Source organism: Mus caroli, unplaced genomic scaffold (assembly GCF_978045245.1).
Source record: "Mus caroli unplaced genomic scaffold, Mus_caroli_1 scaffold_1, whole genome shotgun sequence".
Taxonomy (NCBI): Eukaryota; Metazoa; Chordata; class Mammalia; order Rodentia; family Muridae; genus Mus; species Mus caroli.
The window spans coordinates 83,384,929-83,400,396 of NW_028227256.1; the positions used below are offsets into that span (position 1 = coordinate 83,384,929).

The 15,468-nt window shown below is 38.8% G+C and overlaps 1 protein-coding gene across 3 annotated transcripts in view; it reads left to right on the plus strand.

The window, feature by feature from the left end:
• The window catches only part of Dis3l2 (DIS3 like 3'-5' exoribonuclease 2), a 357,736-nt gene that overhangs the window by 191,092 nt on the left and 151,176 nt on the right, over nucleotides 1-15,468 (plus strand). For all 3 annotated transcript variants that reach the window (XM_029476858.2, XM_021163217.2, XM_029476861.2), the window contains one exon: nucleotides 3,742-3,915. In XM_029476858.2, coding sequence (XP_029332718.1) covers nucleotides 3,742-3,915 — 174 coding nt within the window. The remainder of the gene's footprint in view (nucleotides 1-3,741; nucleotides 3,916-15,468) is intronic.

Genomic DNA, 15,468 nt, shown 5'->3' on the forward strand with positions numbered 1-15,468 from the left:
AAAGCAGACTATAGATACATTAGAAAGTTTCTGCTATGCTGCTTTTTCAGAGACCACATGCTCAAAAACCCAGGATACTACCATCATCTGCTGAGAGTATAGCGGGCGCATGGGAGCTCTGCAGTGAGGTCCATGAGCTCTTCCTTTACCTTCCTGCATACATTGTCTGTTTCTGTAGTGCCTCAGAATTTTACTGAAGGGACTTAGTAAGGCCCTAAATTCAATGATGTGACTTACCAACATGGAAGGTTTTTTTTCCCTTGTAAGAAATCCAATACCCTCTTCAGTGGAAGTCTTTATTCTGTTCCTAGCCTAGAATCAAGAATCCAGAGATTGGGCTTCTCACTCTTCATCTATTCATTCTCTCCCTCTCCAAGCCTGGTTTTTTGTGAGTCTCTCTATATCTTTCCAATAAAACTTTTCCAACCAAAATTTGTCTTTTCTGCTTGTAACCAAGAACCCAGACAGTTAAGACATTTTTATTAGAGGGTTGGAGAGATGGCTCAGTTGTTAGGAGCACTACCTGCTCTTCCAGAGGACTCAGGTCTGGTGTTTGGCATCCACATGGCTCACAACCACTGGCAGCTCTAGTCCAGGGAATCCAAAGTCTTCTTCTGACCTTTGTGGGAATGGGGCACATAAGCAGGGCATAGACGTTTATGCAGGCAAAACACCCATGTCCATACAAAAAAGGTCTTGATGTTAGGAGAGAAATGTGGAAACAGACCCTCAGGAGACTGTGAGAGTAATAACTAGGCCACTAGGGAATAACACGGAGCCCATTAGTTTTCAAACTCCTAGATAATTTTTGACTATTTATTACTTTTTATCACTAGAATAAAGTTATTTTTAGCCTGAGTAACATTATTCTAAGTAGCCTTACTCTATCCCAGTATTGGGTTTTATGTCCTGTAAGCTTCAGAGGCAGTGATAATAGCTCCCTCAGACCTTTAGTGGGAAGTTCATTCTGGTGAGCACAAGTCAGTTATTTAAAAAAATCCCTTAGCATTGTGAAAATTATTGGGACCCAAGCCCTTAACTGTCTGGGTTCTTGGTTACAAGTAAAAGAATGGAACTTAGAAAAAGAATTTATTGGAAGGGCACTAAAGGGATTGCAGAAACAGTGAATGCTTGCCCCCCTGAGAGTGCTGCAAAGATAATTCTGCAGAGCCAAGAAGCCTAGACCTCATTTTATGTAAAGATTTTTTGGTCACAGTGCTAGTAGATCCCACTTCTCCTCTTGCAAGACACCATTGACACAAACCACTAAAAGTGTCTTTACTGCCATACATGAATACTGAGAGCTTCTCTTGTTTATGGGGCACTGTCTCTGAACTAGGAATCTTGGGTTGAGAGTTTAAATACAGCATGCTGAATTCTGTTTTCATACACACAGATCTTACAGGAAACATACAGGAGACTGGTCATTTCTGTCATGGAAATTGTACTCAGTTTATCCCACTATATGCAGTGTGATATCTTCCCATTTTCATTTTATGCCTTGCTTATCATTTGCTTTATAACATTCATTAGCACCCCCCCCAACAATGTTCAGTAGTGTTAATGAACAGTTATCTTCTTCCTGATCTATAAGAAAGCATTTAGACTTTAACTGTTAAGTTTGGTATCAGATCTAGGATGGGGGAGGGTATGTGTGTGTACGTGCTCATATATGTGCAAATATGTGTGTGCACGTGGAAGCCTGACATTGGTGTTTTCTGTTGCTACCCACCATATTTTTAAGGTGGCATCTCACTGAACCTGGATCTCAACAAATTTGACAAGGCTAGCCCAGCCAGCAAGCTCCAGGAGCTTCCTGACTTCACCTTCCCGTGCGGGGATTACGAGGCACACACCCACAGCTGGCTTTTCTTTCCTTCCCTCCCTCCTTCCCTCCCTCCCGCTTTCCTTCCTTTCTTTTCAACATAGGTGTTAGGTTCTAAACTGAGCTCCTTTTTTCTACACTGCACATATCTTCTGACTGAGCCATCTCCTCGGGCCCATTGGACGCTTTTTATCAAATCAGAAAAGCTTCTTCCATTGATCATGTGCTTTTATTGTAAATGAATGTGAAAATTTTGTCAAATTCTGTTTCTTACTTTACTGAGGTGATTGTATATGTTCTTTGATTGTTACTAAGGTGAATTATAGTGATGATTTTCTTATACAGGATACATTTTAATTAATTGCTTATGATACTTTTTAAATATAACAGCTGATATTTTTTGTATTTGATAGAAGCTATCAGGACAACCTGGACTTTTGAGTTTTCTTTGTGAGATGATTTTAAAGTGCCAGTTCAATTTCCTTAATAAATACAGAGATACTAAGATATTGATTTATTGTTTAAGAATCTTGGGCGGTTTGTATCTTTCAAGGAATTTACTTGTTACATTCAAGATGTTCAATTTATTGGATAAAAATCACTAGTACTACTTTTATTTTTTTTACAATATAGTCATTAACCCCCTCCCAGTCTGCCCTCCCACAGTTCCCCCGCAACCCCATCTGCAGTCTCCAAGAGGATGTACTCCCTGCTCCCCCACCAGGCCTCCCCACTCTCCAGGGCCTCACTTAAGTTTCTCTAGGGTTAGGTGCATCTTCTCTCACTGAAGCCAGACCAAGCAGTCCTCTGCTGTATATGTGTCAGGGGCCTCATATCAACCAGGGGCTTCAACCAGGGTGTATGCTGCCTGGTTGGTGGTTCAGTGTTTGAGAGATCTCAGGGGTCTGGGTTAGTTGAGACTACTGGTCTTTCTATGGGGGTCACACTCCTCCTCAGCTTCTTTCAGCCTTTCCTTAATTCAACCACAGAAGTCCCCAACTTAGTCCTCCTTTATGCTTTTTATGCTGTAGTATGTTGACGATGTTCCCACTCTTACTCTGATACTTAGAATTTGTGACCTTGTCTCCCCATTTTCCTTGATGAGTCTAACTAGGATGTCATCTGTTTTACTCTTTCTTCACGGTTTGTTTCTTTTCTGTCCATTAGTTATTGGTTTTTTTCCCCTATTACTTACCTAGATTCTATTGTTTCCTTTGTCTCAGTTAGGGTTTCTATTGCTATGATAAAACACCATGACCAAGGAAACTTATAAAAGAAAACAGACATTTAATCGGGCTTATAATTTCTAAGGGTTGGAGTATTGACTGTGGGTATTACACAGTGTCACCGGTATGTAGACTGTGAAGCTGCTTTTTCATGGCTTCTGTGGAAGAAACTCATCCTTGAGCTCTGTCTTCTCCCCTAATGTCTCTCCTAATATAGGGGCTGGGCTGAAGGCTGCTTCCTTCTTTCATCCTATTGTCATAATTTAACAGCAAGCTAAGTTGGTCAAACTTTTCTAAAGGAGTTTTCCAAAAGCCTCCATGTAGACATTTCACAATAGCAACTTAGAAGCTTGACATGATGGCACCTGCCTAATCCCAGTACTTGGGAAGCTGAGGCAGGAGAATTCCCAGTTGGAGAGCATCCTGGATATGTAATCCGACTGTCAAAAACAAGGGCAAGTGAGGACCAATGTTGACTTCCCCATGAGTAAAATTGCAGGAGTTCTAAGAAGTTCTGCCCTTTGCCCCTCTTCCTCTGGTCAGAATGTCTCTGGAATGTACATTTGTACTGTAGTCGTAGCCTTCATGAGGATTTTCATAATAACTTATTTTAGAAAAGAGATAGAGGCCTACATGTTATTTATTTATTCACTAATACAGTTCATTGTCCATTCTCTGCTCTGTCCACAGGCAACTGGCTAAGAGTCTTGGGCAGGCTGGTGAAATCGAGCCTGAAACAGAAGGGATACTGACAGAATATGGTGTGGACTTCTCTGATTTCTCTTCAGAAGTTCTTGAATGTCTCCCTCAAAGCCTGCCTTGGACAATCCCACCTGATGAGGTGGGCAAGAGAAGAGACCTAAGGTAAACATGGGAAACACCTGGGAAGAGCTGTTCCTGCACTGTCTTCTCCCCCGATGTTTCTTCTAGGGGTCAGGCTAAGATATTTCCTTCTTTTATCCACTGTTTGGATTCAGTTGAAAGTCTGGTGCTTCTGTGCCAGAGGTCAGCAAGTGATGGATTACCAGCTAAATCCAGCCCACCACTTGAGCTCATCAACTGAAGATGGATTTCAGATTTTAATGATTTGAAAAATGTCAGCAATAATTAATAGCTATGAATAGTTACTAATCTTCCTAAAGTGATATGAGATTCACAATTCTGTGTTTAGTCACATTGCAGTAGAATACAACTATATATGGTTCTTTGCTTATATATTGCTCAACCATGACATTCTTCATGACAACTTCAAAGTTATTGCAACATTTGTGTGGCCTTAAAATATTGACCCTTTGTTCTTTTGCAAACATTTGTTTCTAGACTGGTTCTAGACCATTCTAATTTCAAAAGATTGCAGGTGGCTTTACCTAGTCTCTTCTCCTTGCTGGACCCCAGTCTCATCACAGAAAGGCAGTGTTATCTGCTTAGAAGTGCTTCCTCTAAATGGGCCTCTCTAGGCACATAGCAGAGGATTCAGGACCTTGTGCTTGGAGGCTCATTTTAAAGCTTTACTTTTAGGTCTGGAATTTATTGGAAAGTACTTTTGTGGTATTTTTATAACAACATCTTCTTTGAAGATGTTTCTTCATTGTGGGATGTTAGTTCTTTTCTGATATTTCTCTTCAGAATTTGGTTTCAGTACTGGCATTCATTCTGGATGCCACATGGAGATACTTAGAACCAAGAAAGTTTTCATACACCCCACCACGGAGGCTGTGGAAGGTTTTTGCTGAGGTTATCCCGTGTCAGAGTCTTTCCACCACACTTGCTTGCTTTGTAGCTGAACTTATGGTGCCTTCAGCTCCAAGTGTCCAGTACTCCACCAAGTCTGAGGGTACTTTTTGCTTTTCTTGCTGAGAGTGTGTGAAGAAAATGAGATAATAATCCCTTCCTACTTGTCAGTGTGGCTGATAGAAACACATGGATTCAAATTCATTTGGTACAGTGTGCTCCTGGATGTTACTGCATAACACATAGGGGGGGTTATGTCCTCTGGACATTGAACCCGAACCTTCTGGAACCTTTGTTGCCTTTGTTGTACAATTGAGAGCTTACTGAGATCTTTTACTGGATTTAGGACTATATAAAAACTTTATGAAGCCAGATGTGGTGACACAGATTTGGGAGCATGAGGCAGGAGATCCAGGATGCTCCACAGTGAGGTTTAGACCAGGCTAGGCTGCATGGTAAAATCCTGTCTCAGAAAACAAAGACCTCTAGGTTGGGTATGATGAAGATAATATTGTATTCTTATAGGAGAGTGTCAAAGAATTTTAAAAGTGGGAAAAGAGACTAAAACCAAACAAAAGAATGAAAAATTACCAAGGAATGATTAAATTCAAACAATAATCATTATTTTTGAAGTCTAATTTAGTGCTTATTCAGTTTTAAATGTACCTTTTACCCCCAAACTCTGTTTACAGAAATGTATCTGACGGAGTGAAGTATACAAAGGTTTATGAGCCAAGAGTTTCATTGCTGTTTTACTGTAAAAACTGCTGAGTCTGTCAGTAATGGAATGGTTTAATAACTATGGTCTCCCCATCCCTATGATGATGTTACCTACAGCTATGCAAAAAAGTGACTGTATCCATATGGTCTGTCCTAGAAGGGAGACCATCAAATACTGTTAAGTGAAAGAAGAAACTGCAGATCATGTGACTATGATTGTATTTTTGTGAAGTCAATAACCCAGAGCCATATAAATACACATAAACATATGTAAAACATACACATATCTGCACATTAAAAGTATGCATGTATAGAAAATAGAAGGAAGTAAATCAGCCTGGTCACATACATGATTGAAGTGGGAGGAAATTGGCTCAGGGTAGTAATAAAGAGGCAGGAAAGCAATAGTCAAGTATTCACTTAGCATACCATTCCATTGCTAAAAGTCTTTAAAATAACTTCAAGAAATCATAACTACAAATGTCAGAAGATAGATATACTTATTTTTTTCTCTGACCTGATCATAACCTGCAGAAAATTATTAAACATTTCAGTGGTCACAAGAGCCAGGGTTGCACCAAGTTATCCTTTTATGGCTCCATCTTGCCTTTGGTTTGGCCCTTGTTGCTTTCTGGGCTGAGCTACAGAATAGACCTTGCTCTGCAGAAAGCTTCTGTTAAAGTCTAACCATGTGCTCTGAGAAAGAACCCTTTGTAGATGATTCTGCATTAAAGTAGTTACGGGTTTTAAACCCCTTTAGCTTTCCAGTATTTTCACTCTCATCTCCTGTCCCCAAGATTATGTTTCTAAACTTCAGATCAGATTAAATTATTCTTTTACATTTAAATTTTAAATGGCTTCTTGATATCTAAAACAGTAATCTGTTAACATTGGTAAACATTCATTCTCACTAATGCATGTCTTTTTAAAATTATAAAAAATATAATAGATTATGAATCAGTTATTTATATTACAAACCTAAACAAAAGAAGAAAAATAAAGATGAAATAAATTTCAAATATTTTGATATTTCTTCTGAAAGGTATTAAAAACCCTGTCTCTTTATATTAATAGTTTTACTTTTGGTGAAAGCAGTTCAACTGGGTACTATCGTTGTTTTAAAACTTTGCTTTAATAACTTGTAGTGTGGAAATTTAAATATCTGATTGTAAGTCCTATGTGCTTTATTTGTTTAGACAGGGTCTCCATATGTATCCCTGGCTGGCCTGGAACATGTTATGTTCTATAAGAAACTCACAGAAATGAGTTTGTCTGTCTCCCAAGTGTTGAAACTAAACACGTGCCACCATGGCTGATCTAGTCCTGGCTATGTTGGTACTTGATTTTAATGATCATCATTGATAGATAGATAGATAGATAGATAGATAGATAGATAGATAGATAGATGATAGACAGACAGATACATAGATGATAGATAGATAGATAGATAGATAGATAGATAGAAGCTGACCTAGTCCTGTCTATTTTAACTTGATTTTAATTATCATCATATATACATGCATAATGCATACATATATACATACATACAGGGATATAGGCTGGTACTCTGTACCCTTATTCCTATTTTAAAAATAAATAAGAGAACTTTTTAAAGACGTGAGATGAGTTTACTAAAGCATAATACTCATATTTTAGGTTCTATTCAACAAGTGAATCCAAATTTATTTGAGGATGACTCTAGCTGAGATTCCTAGCAGTGGTGGATATGGAGCCTGAAATGGCCACCTCTTGTAGCTAGGCAGGACTCCCCAGTAGAAGGATAAGGTTATCAACTCACCCACAAAACCTTCAACCCAAAATTAGTCCTTTCTACAAGCAGTGCAGGAACAGAGACTGAGGGAACAGACAACCAATGACTGGGCCAACATGAGATTCATCCCATGAGCAAGCACCAGTCCCTGACATTCTTTTTTTTTTTTTTTTTGGTTTTTCGAGACAGGGTTTCTCTGTGTAGTCGTGGCTGTCCTGGAACTCACTCTGTAGCCCAGGCTGGCCTCAGACTCATTGGTACTCTGTTATGCTTATAGACAGGAGCCATATGTATTTGAAACCAGTCAGTTCCTGTGGACTGGCTAAAAAGAGCTGCATTAATAGCTTTGCGGTCCCCCCACCCCTTTCTTTTTTGAAACATAGTCTCACTATGTAATTTAGGCTGTCTTAAACTGCAGTCTTCCTGCATCTGCCTTCCAAATGCTAGGGTTATAGGCATGCACCGTCACAACTCAGTGTTAGCCATTTTTAAAAAGGTTTATAATCCACAGAAAATTCTTTCTGTGACATCATAAAAACTAGTTGTAAAGTTCTGGTATGTAGTTTGGGTGTACATGTGGGCAATTTAGCAGTTTGTACATAGACACAATTTTTTACTCCAAATAATATGATAGGAGAAGCATTTCAGTACATCTGCTAAAAAGATCTGGGTGCGCGAGGCTTTTGGTTTGACCCTAGCACTGGGGAAAAAAAGAAAGAAAAAGAAAGACAGAGAGACAGAGAGACAGAGAGAGAGAGAGAGAGAGAGAGAGAGAGAGAGAGAGAGAGAGAGAGAGAGAGAGAGAGAGGAGGGAAGGAAAGAAAGAAAGAAAGAAAGAAAGAAAGAAAGAAAGAAAGAAAGAAAGAAAAAGAAAGAAAGGAAGGAAGGAAGGAAGAAAGGAAGAAAGAAAGAAAGAAAGAAAGAAAGAAAGAAAGAAAGAAAGAAAGGAAGGAAGAAAGAAGAAAGAGGAAGGAAAGAAAGGGAGGAAGAAAAGAAAAAAGTGTTTTTGAATGATAAACATAGTATTTTGTTTTCACATTGAATAACCCCTTTTCCTCAATGTTGTCTTCCCCTTGAAGTGACAATGTGTTTACTTTTTGTAAGTTCCTCAAAGCACTTGGCAGCCAGTGTTGTGCAGTCACAGCCGCACTGTAATGAGCTCCTACATGGAAAACAAGTGTCAGGTTTGCTGTGTTCTTGGAGCTACTGTTTCTAGGAGCACTGATGTTATTTTACTATTATATATATTATAAAATATATAACATCAGTTATAAGTATAACTCATGTAATAGTTACTGTTATCTTAAGCCTCTGCATCTTTCTAGTAATATTTTAGTGACTTGCCTATATTATAAAGATTAATTTACCTAAAATTAAATGAGATCTGTAAGTCAATGCAAGCAGGCATGGTAAAAACCTATAGATTACATTTGGCCCAGGAACCAATGAGAGAGCCCATATTATGCATTTTCTAGAATGTTGACTCTTGCATCTGCACATGACACTTATACTGACCCATACATGTAATGAGGGCATTGGGGTTAATTCATATATTTATGTAGTCCTGGTGAGTTTCTTATTTTTTACAATAAAATTAATATAAAGTAAAGCCTATGACTCTGCTAATGTGTTTGGATCTGATGAGCTTCTTTTCTTTGACTGATATGTGGTAGGTTTATTTAGTTTATTAACCAACATTTATTTGTGATATGCCATCCCTGGGCATTGGAAATACAGTAACTAATAGAAATCGATGTGGGTTTCTGCCTCTATGAACCTTCTCCCTCAGGCTCCTGTGAGAGGACATGAATGAAATATATGAAGCAATAGTCAAATACTGTTTAATGGAGGGAAGTAGTTAGGATAAGTATTTATAATAGTGTGATGCATTCTCTGAGAGCCCCGTATCTTCAATGGCATTTAAAAAGCAGTGCTCATTTTCTTGAATTTGACCAAAGATCTCAGATTGAGCTCTAGTGTGTCCTGAAAAGTGTCTCTTTCATTGAATAAATTGACATTCTCTAAACTCCCAAAGCCACTCTTCTGTGTCTTTTTAAGCATTTCCTCCTTTTCTGCTGAAATATTTACATATATTTTATGTGTATGCAACACAAACATTATATATATACATATATATGCGTGTGTGTATGTATATGTATGTATATATAATATTTTTTTTATATAAAATTGAACTAACCACTGAAAATACAAAGACAACTGAGGTTTGGCCCTTTATCTTCAGAGAATTGAACTCATATTGAGGTTAAGCACTGCAGAGAGTGGCCAGTGCTGTGATATAGGTGTGAATACATCAATCAAGCTAAGATTACTTGGATGTGGAATTGAGAGCTAAGACTCAAGGCAACAGTTAGGACCTGGAGTAACAGAAGTCATCTCCACAAAAAGGCTGTGTACCATCAGACTATGAGATTCTCTGACAAGACTTGGAAGTCATCTGTAGCTTCTTGCTCCCCTCTCTCCGGGTCACCCTGCCTTGGAGCCTGCAGTGTTCCTCTGGCTCTAGCTACGTAAGAGCTTCTACATACCCGTTTAGGTTTGGTATTTAACAATTATATTTGGAACAGAAAAGTTCCATCAATCTTTAAACCTCATAATCCAATTATGTCAGTAAAATTCCAGTTTTTTAGTCCAGTGGAATTGGGGTAATATTTTGCAAACTGAAGTTGAGAGAAATAGTGTTTATTTTGAAAAGAAAAATGGTTGGTTAGCAATTTTTAAGGAGTAAGGCTGGTGTGAACTCGCAGGGGTGATCTGGCCCCTCTGATTGGGCTCACCATTCTTTTAGACATTTGGCTCCCATCTCTGGAGAATCCCTACTTGCATGGCCCAGACTGTAGCTCTTTCCAGCAGGGCACCTGAGGTTAAAGAACACCAATCCTGTAAGTATTGGGGGGCTAGGAAAATACTGTGATGGGGGAACTGCTTAAACTTGGTTGTATGTGAAGGCCAAGAAACCCCAGGGTGATTTCCAAGTCAGGCTGCATTTTTTTCTCAGTTCATTCATACTTTGTTGTTTCCTTTGTTACTGAACTAGAATAGGAAACTGAAGCTTAAAAGTTCAATTCAAGGAGAAAATGAATACCTAAATACACTGGAGGGGAAAATACCCTGTTAACCTGATTTTTATGTTTTTCCAATAGCTAGTATTATTGTAGACATTTGAGTCACATCACTTTTTGGTAAAGCCATGAGCTTCATTGAAACAAGAATGGTTTCTATAGCTTTCTACAAGAGAGCTTGTGATATCTATTTCTTACTCTTCCCTCAATAAAAAGGAAGCCCGGTGACCTCCACCAGACCATTACAAATGTGAAACTTGGCACTTAAAATTGCTTGCTCTAAATTTTCCAATTGCTTTCTCTCTCTCTCTCTCTTTTTTTCCATTTAATGTCGTTCTGCCAACTAGTGATTTTATTATTATAAACAGGACATTGTATTCACTTTTAAGAAGAAATATGAAGCTGGAGGTAAAATTACAAACTGCAGCTTCTCAGCTGCCAAAATAGAAAACAATGAGCTAAAAATACTGAGCAGAGAAAGGGTGTTGTGGTAAGAAATATTGAAATATCTTCAAGGTGGAGAGTTCCCAAAGAAATTTTCTTCTTAGTCCAGGTAAAACCAACCTTGAAATAGCAAGTTGAAGGGGGAGTCATAGAATACTAACCTCTTTCAGGTCAGGCCTTTGTGGGAAAACCTTCAAAGATAACCAACATTAAATGACTAATGACCTTACTGTTTATCAGAAAGTCCAATATGATTAAATTGCCATTTAGAAAAAGGCTCCTCAGGGAAAGCAGGGTTGCACCATAGAAGAGCACTAGAAACCAGTCGTACTCCTTCCAGAACCCCCTGGCTGACTCTGGGAGAGTAGACAGGAGTACTTATCATTATCTTTTATAATATAGATTTTTCTAACTGAATTAGAATTTTCCAAAAGATGCTGGAGGTTGTGTGTTCCTTTGGGTTTCAGAGGGAGGGTTTCATGGGTCACACCTATGTTCATTGGGATTTCCATAGTGGTCATGAAGAAAAAGAGTGTTTGACAGCAAGTGAGTGCTTTTGGAAAACAATGGGTTCAAATATTTCTCTGAACCTTTTCTCCTGGATCATCTCAAGGAATTGGTGTTTTATTGAATATACTTCTAAAAATGCTGAACTACATAGTTTAACCCTTTCTATTGCCATTGATTTGGCTAGGGTTCTTTGGTTTTATTCAAATGGAATTGTCGAATAGGTGAGGAGCAGTTCATCTAGTGTTGGTAGTCCTGGGCCCTTGAATGCTGAAGCTTTATGGGCTGAGCCAACAGACTCAGCAGCTCTTAGTTCCAAGAGCTGAGAACTCAGAACTTATATCTTTAAACCTTAGAACACAGACTTAAAGTTCTAAGTACCCAGATTAGAGGCTTACTTTTCTGGTCCCAGTGCCAACAGCCCAGCACTCAGTGACTAGTAAAATTCTCAGCTATATGTAGTAGCTATCTAGCTCCAGAACTATTATCACAGCAGTCAACCTTTGGGTGTTGGAACCCTTGGTCTTTCCAATGGCTTTGTAGTTGCCTTGGGCATCAGGACACCTGGCCTTCAAGCTAGGGTAGCTCCTAGTGACTTGAGCCAGCAGTATCCCACACACATTCTACCATCTGAAATCTTGGCTCCTCTTGTAATGGGCCCCTTTACACAACTGATACCATGTTAGAGACACCATAGCACCATTGTGATCTAAGAGTCCAGCATGTAGACTATAACACCTGCCAAAATGAGAACAAAAGCCTCTCCATCATAGTTCACAGTTCTGGGAAAGTCCCTAAATGTGCTAATCTTGTTTTCTGGCTTCTGTAGTCTGCTTATTACTAATTGTTCTTGCTAATTGAAGTGAGTCAACCAGGATATGGTTTGTGTGCATAAAAAGCCAAGAACAGTAAGGCTCATGGCTACATGATTTGGGCAAGTTCCCTGGATAACCAGCTGGCCTGCAAATAGACTTCCTATTGGCTTTGAGAGTCTATGTGTTCCTTGAACCTCACAATACTCCATAACTTCCACAGTCTTTGTCATCCACTACTTCTTCATAGCCACATGCTGTCATTCTGCTCCTGCCAGCTCTTCTGCCTTTCTTATATCATCAGCTCAGCAAAAATCACAAGAGGCAATAGTCCTTTATTCTACTTAATGTTGCAACAGGCAGGGCAGATAATTCAGATTGACTAAAGTGAGCTAAAATCTATAATAAATAGCAAGGAAGGTGAGTTTGGAAAAGGTTGTAATATGCAAATAAAGGAATACGGCTTTCCTTAACTAGAAGGAAGAATGATTAGACTGTTTGGCATCTGGAAGAAGTTTGAAACTACCTTTCATGTCCTTACCTTTAATGTCCTTTCAGCTCACTGTGAACTGGCAAGAAACTTGTAGATAGCAATTATGGCATCCTCAGCAGGGTCTACAACTACACATTCGCAGTTGTGTGTACTGCCTTTAGCCTTTGCCAGCTCATGCACTTACGGGAAATAGCATGACTCTTAGAAAAGAAAGTCAGCCAACAAATAGATGCAACAATGCCTACTGGCAGAGAAGACAGTTAATTTACCATTTATGCTATGAGTATGTGGATAAGATGGCTAATTGTACTTTGTTTTTTTGTTTTTTTTTTTTTTTTCTTGGTTTTTCGAGACAGGGTTTCTCTGTGTAGCCCTGGCTGTCCTGGAACTCACTTTGTAGACCAGGCTGGCCTTGAATTCAGAAATCCGCCTGTCTCTGCCTCCCAAGTGCTGGGATTTAAGGCGTGAACTACCAGTTCGGCAGTTGTACATATTCTAAAGAAATTGGGAATTTACACTGATATAAAAAATAAATTCCTGTAAGTGATTTAGGGTTTGGAGCAAATGAGGGTATAGAGGGCTGATTTTAAGGGTTCTCAAGTCTTTTTGATTTTCATAATGAGATTATTATTAAAATACAAGGAAATTAACCCTTTCAGATTGCTATTTCATGGTGTCTTTCATAGTCACCAAGTCATGGATCTAATGACTTAATATAATTCTATAACCACTGTCTAATTCTGTAAGGTTTCTATCATACCCACAAGAAATCTCCACTAACTCTCCGCCATCCCCTGCCAGTTTCCAGCAACCACTAATGGACATTTATTTTTTAAAATGTCTGATCTAAAACAGGCTTTTGTGTTTTATAACTGGCTTTTCTTTAACTTGTTTTCAAGCTTCATCTGTTTTGTCGCATTGGTCAGATTCGTCTCTCCGTGCTGATTAGTATTACATTGTAGCAATGTGGCACATTCTGTTCATCAGTTAGCGAACCATCCGATGCTGCTTCTCACTAGTACCAATCATGCTGCTGTGAGTAGACATAGGTTTTTCTGTGGAAAAGTGTCCTCAGTACTCTTAGATATTGCTCACTGTGGAATTTCTGGGTCATGTGGTCAGTCTGTATTTGGCTTTTTAAGTATCTGTCAAACTGTTTCCTCATGGCTGCACCAATTTTGCAGGTCTAACAACAATGCAGGGCAGTCTCCATTGCTCCATTGCTCACCAGCACTTGTTAAGTGCTTAAGACATAACCATGCTTGTGGGTGTGCAGTGTCATTTTGTGATGACTAGTGACACTAACCATATTGTCATGAGAATCTTGGCCCTTTATAATATCTTATGTGAAGAAATAGCTACGTGAGCCCTCTGCTTGTTTTTTGTTTGTGTTTTAGTGTTTATTTTTAAGGGTTGTTTATATATTGTGGTCATTTATCAGATATAGAAGTTGAAGATTTTCTCCCACTTGTTTGTCTTGTATTTCCTTCACCCCTCCTACATCTCTCCTTATCTTCCCTTCCTCCCCGATCTCCCTCCCTTTTTTATTTTTTTCAGACAGGCTCTTACTATGCCGCCAATGCTGGTCTCACACTAGCTCTGGTCCAGGCTGGTCTTAGATATGTGATCTACTGCCTTGGCTTCCCAAGTGCTAGAATTACAGGTGTACATCCCTTGTCTTTTAGTCTCACGCTCTTGGTAGTATTCTAGGAGCATGGGAGTTTCAGAGTTAGGGATATAACACAGCGGTGCTTGCCTACCATACACAAGACCCTGGCCTCAACTTCTAGCTGCAAAAACAGTCCAGCAACAATAAAGAAGAAACATTTCTAAGTTTGATGGCTGCCAGCCTATCTTCTTACATTGCTGATACTTTTGATGTCTTATTTCAGTAATCGTTGGCCAAGCGATCACAACAATGTACATACAGTCTCTCTAAGAGGTTTAGAGTACTGTTATATTTATGCTTATGATAAGTTTTTAGTTGGCTTTTGTAAATAGTTTAAGGTAAGCATACAATTTCTAGTCATTTCAGCAACATAGGAAAAGACTGACTATTGCTCTTGTTAGTCATTTTTATTTTTAGTAGTTATTTTGAGTGTATGTGGTGTGTGTTTGTGTGCAAGTGGGTACATGTACATGTATATGCATGTTTGTATGGAAGTCAGAAGTTAATATCCAGTGTCTTCTTCACTAGAAACTGGAATATATTTCTTCATAGTACTCTCCACCTTATTTTGTCTTGTTTTGTTTCTGTTTGTTTTGTTTGTCTCTCTGAGCCCTGGCTGTCCTGGAAGTCACTCTGTCAACCAGGCTGGCCTTGAATTCAGAAATCCACCTGCCTCTGTCTCGAGTGCTGGAATTAAAGGTGTGTGCCACCATGCCTGGGTCCACCTTATTTTTTGAGGTCAGATATTTCACTGTACCTGGAACTTCCCAACTTAGACTGGCTAGCTAATGCATTCCAGAAATCCCCCCGTCTCTGCCTTTCTAGCACTGAAATTATAGGCTATAATTTATAGTAATTACATATCTTATATACATAATAAATATTATAATTTATAATAATGATGATTATAAATCTCTAACTTTTTACCTGGGAACTGGGCAGCAGTGCACATGTCCTCATGTTTATGTATGTAAATATTTGCTTCATAACTGAGTCATTTCCCCAACTCCTTTTGATTAATTTTTAAAGTTAGTAAACAAAATAATAGGTTCCATTGTGGATTTTGCATGTATTTGCACCATTATACTTTGTTCTTGTCGTTGAAATGATTTTTCCAGATAGGATTGTCTTGTCACCCTTGCTGAAGATCAGCCAATCATAAATGTAGCTTTATTTACATTATTTACTCT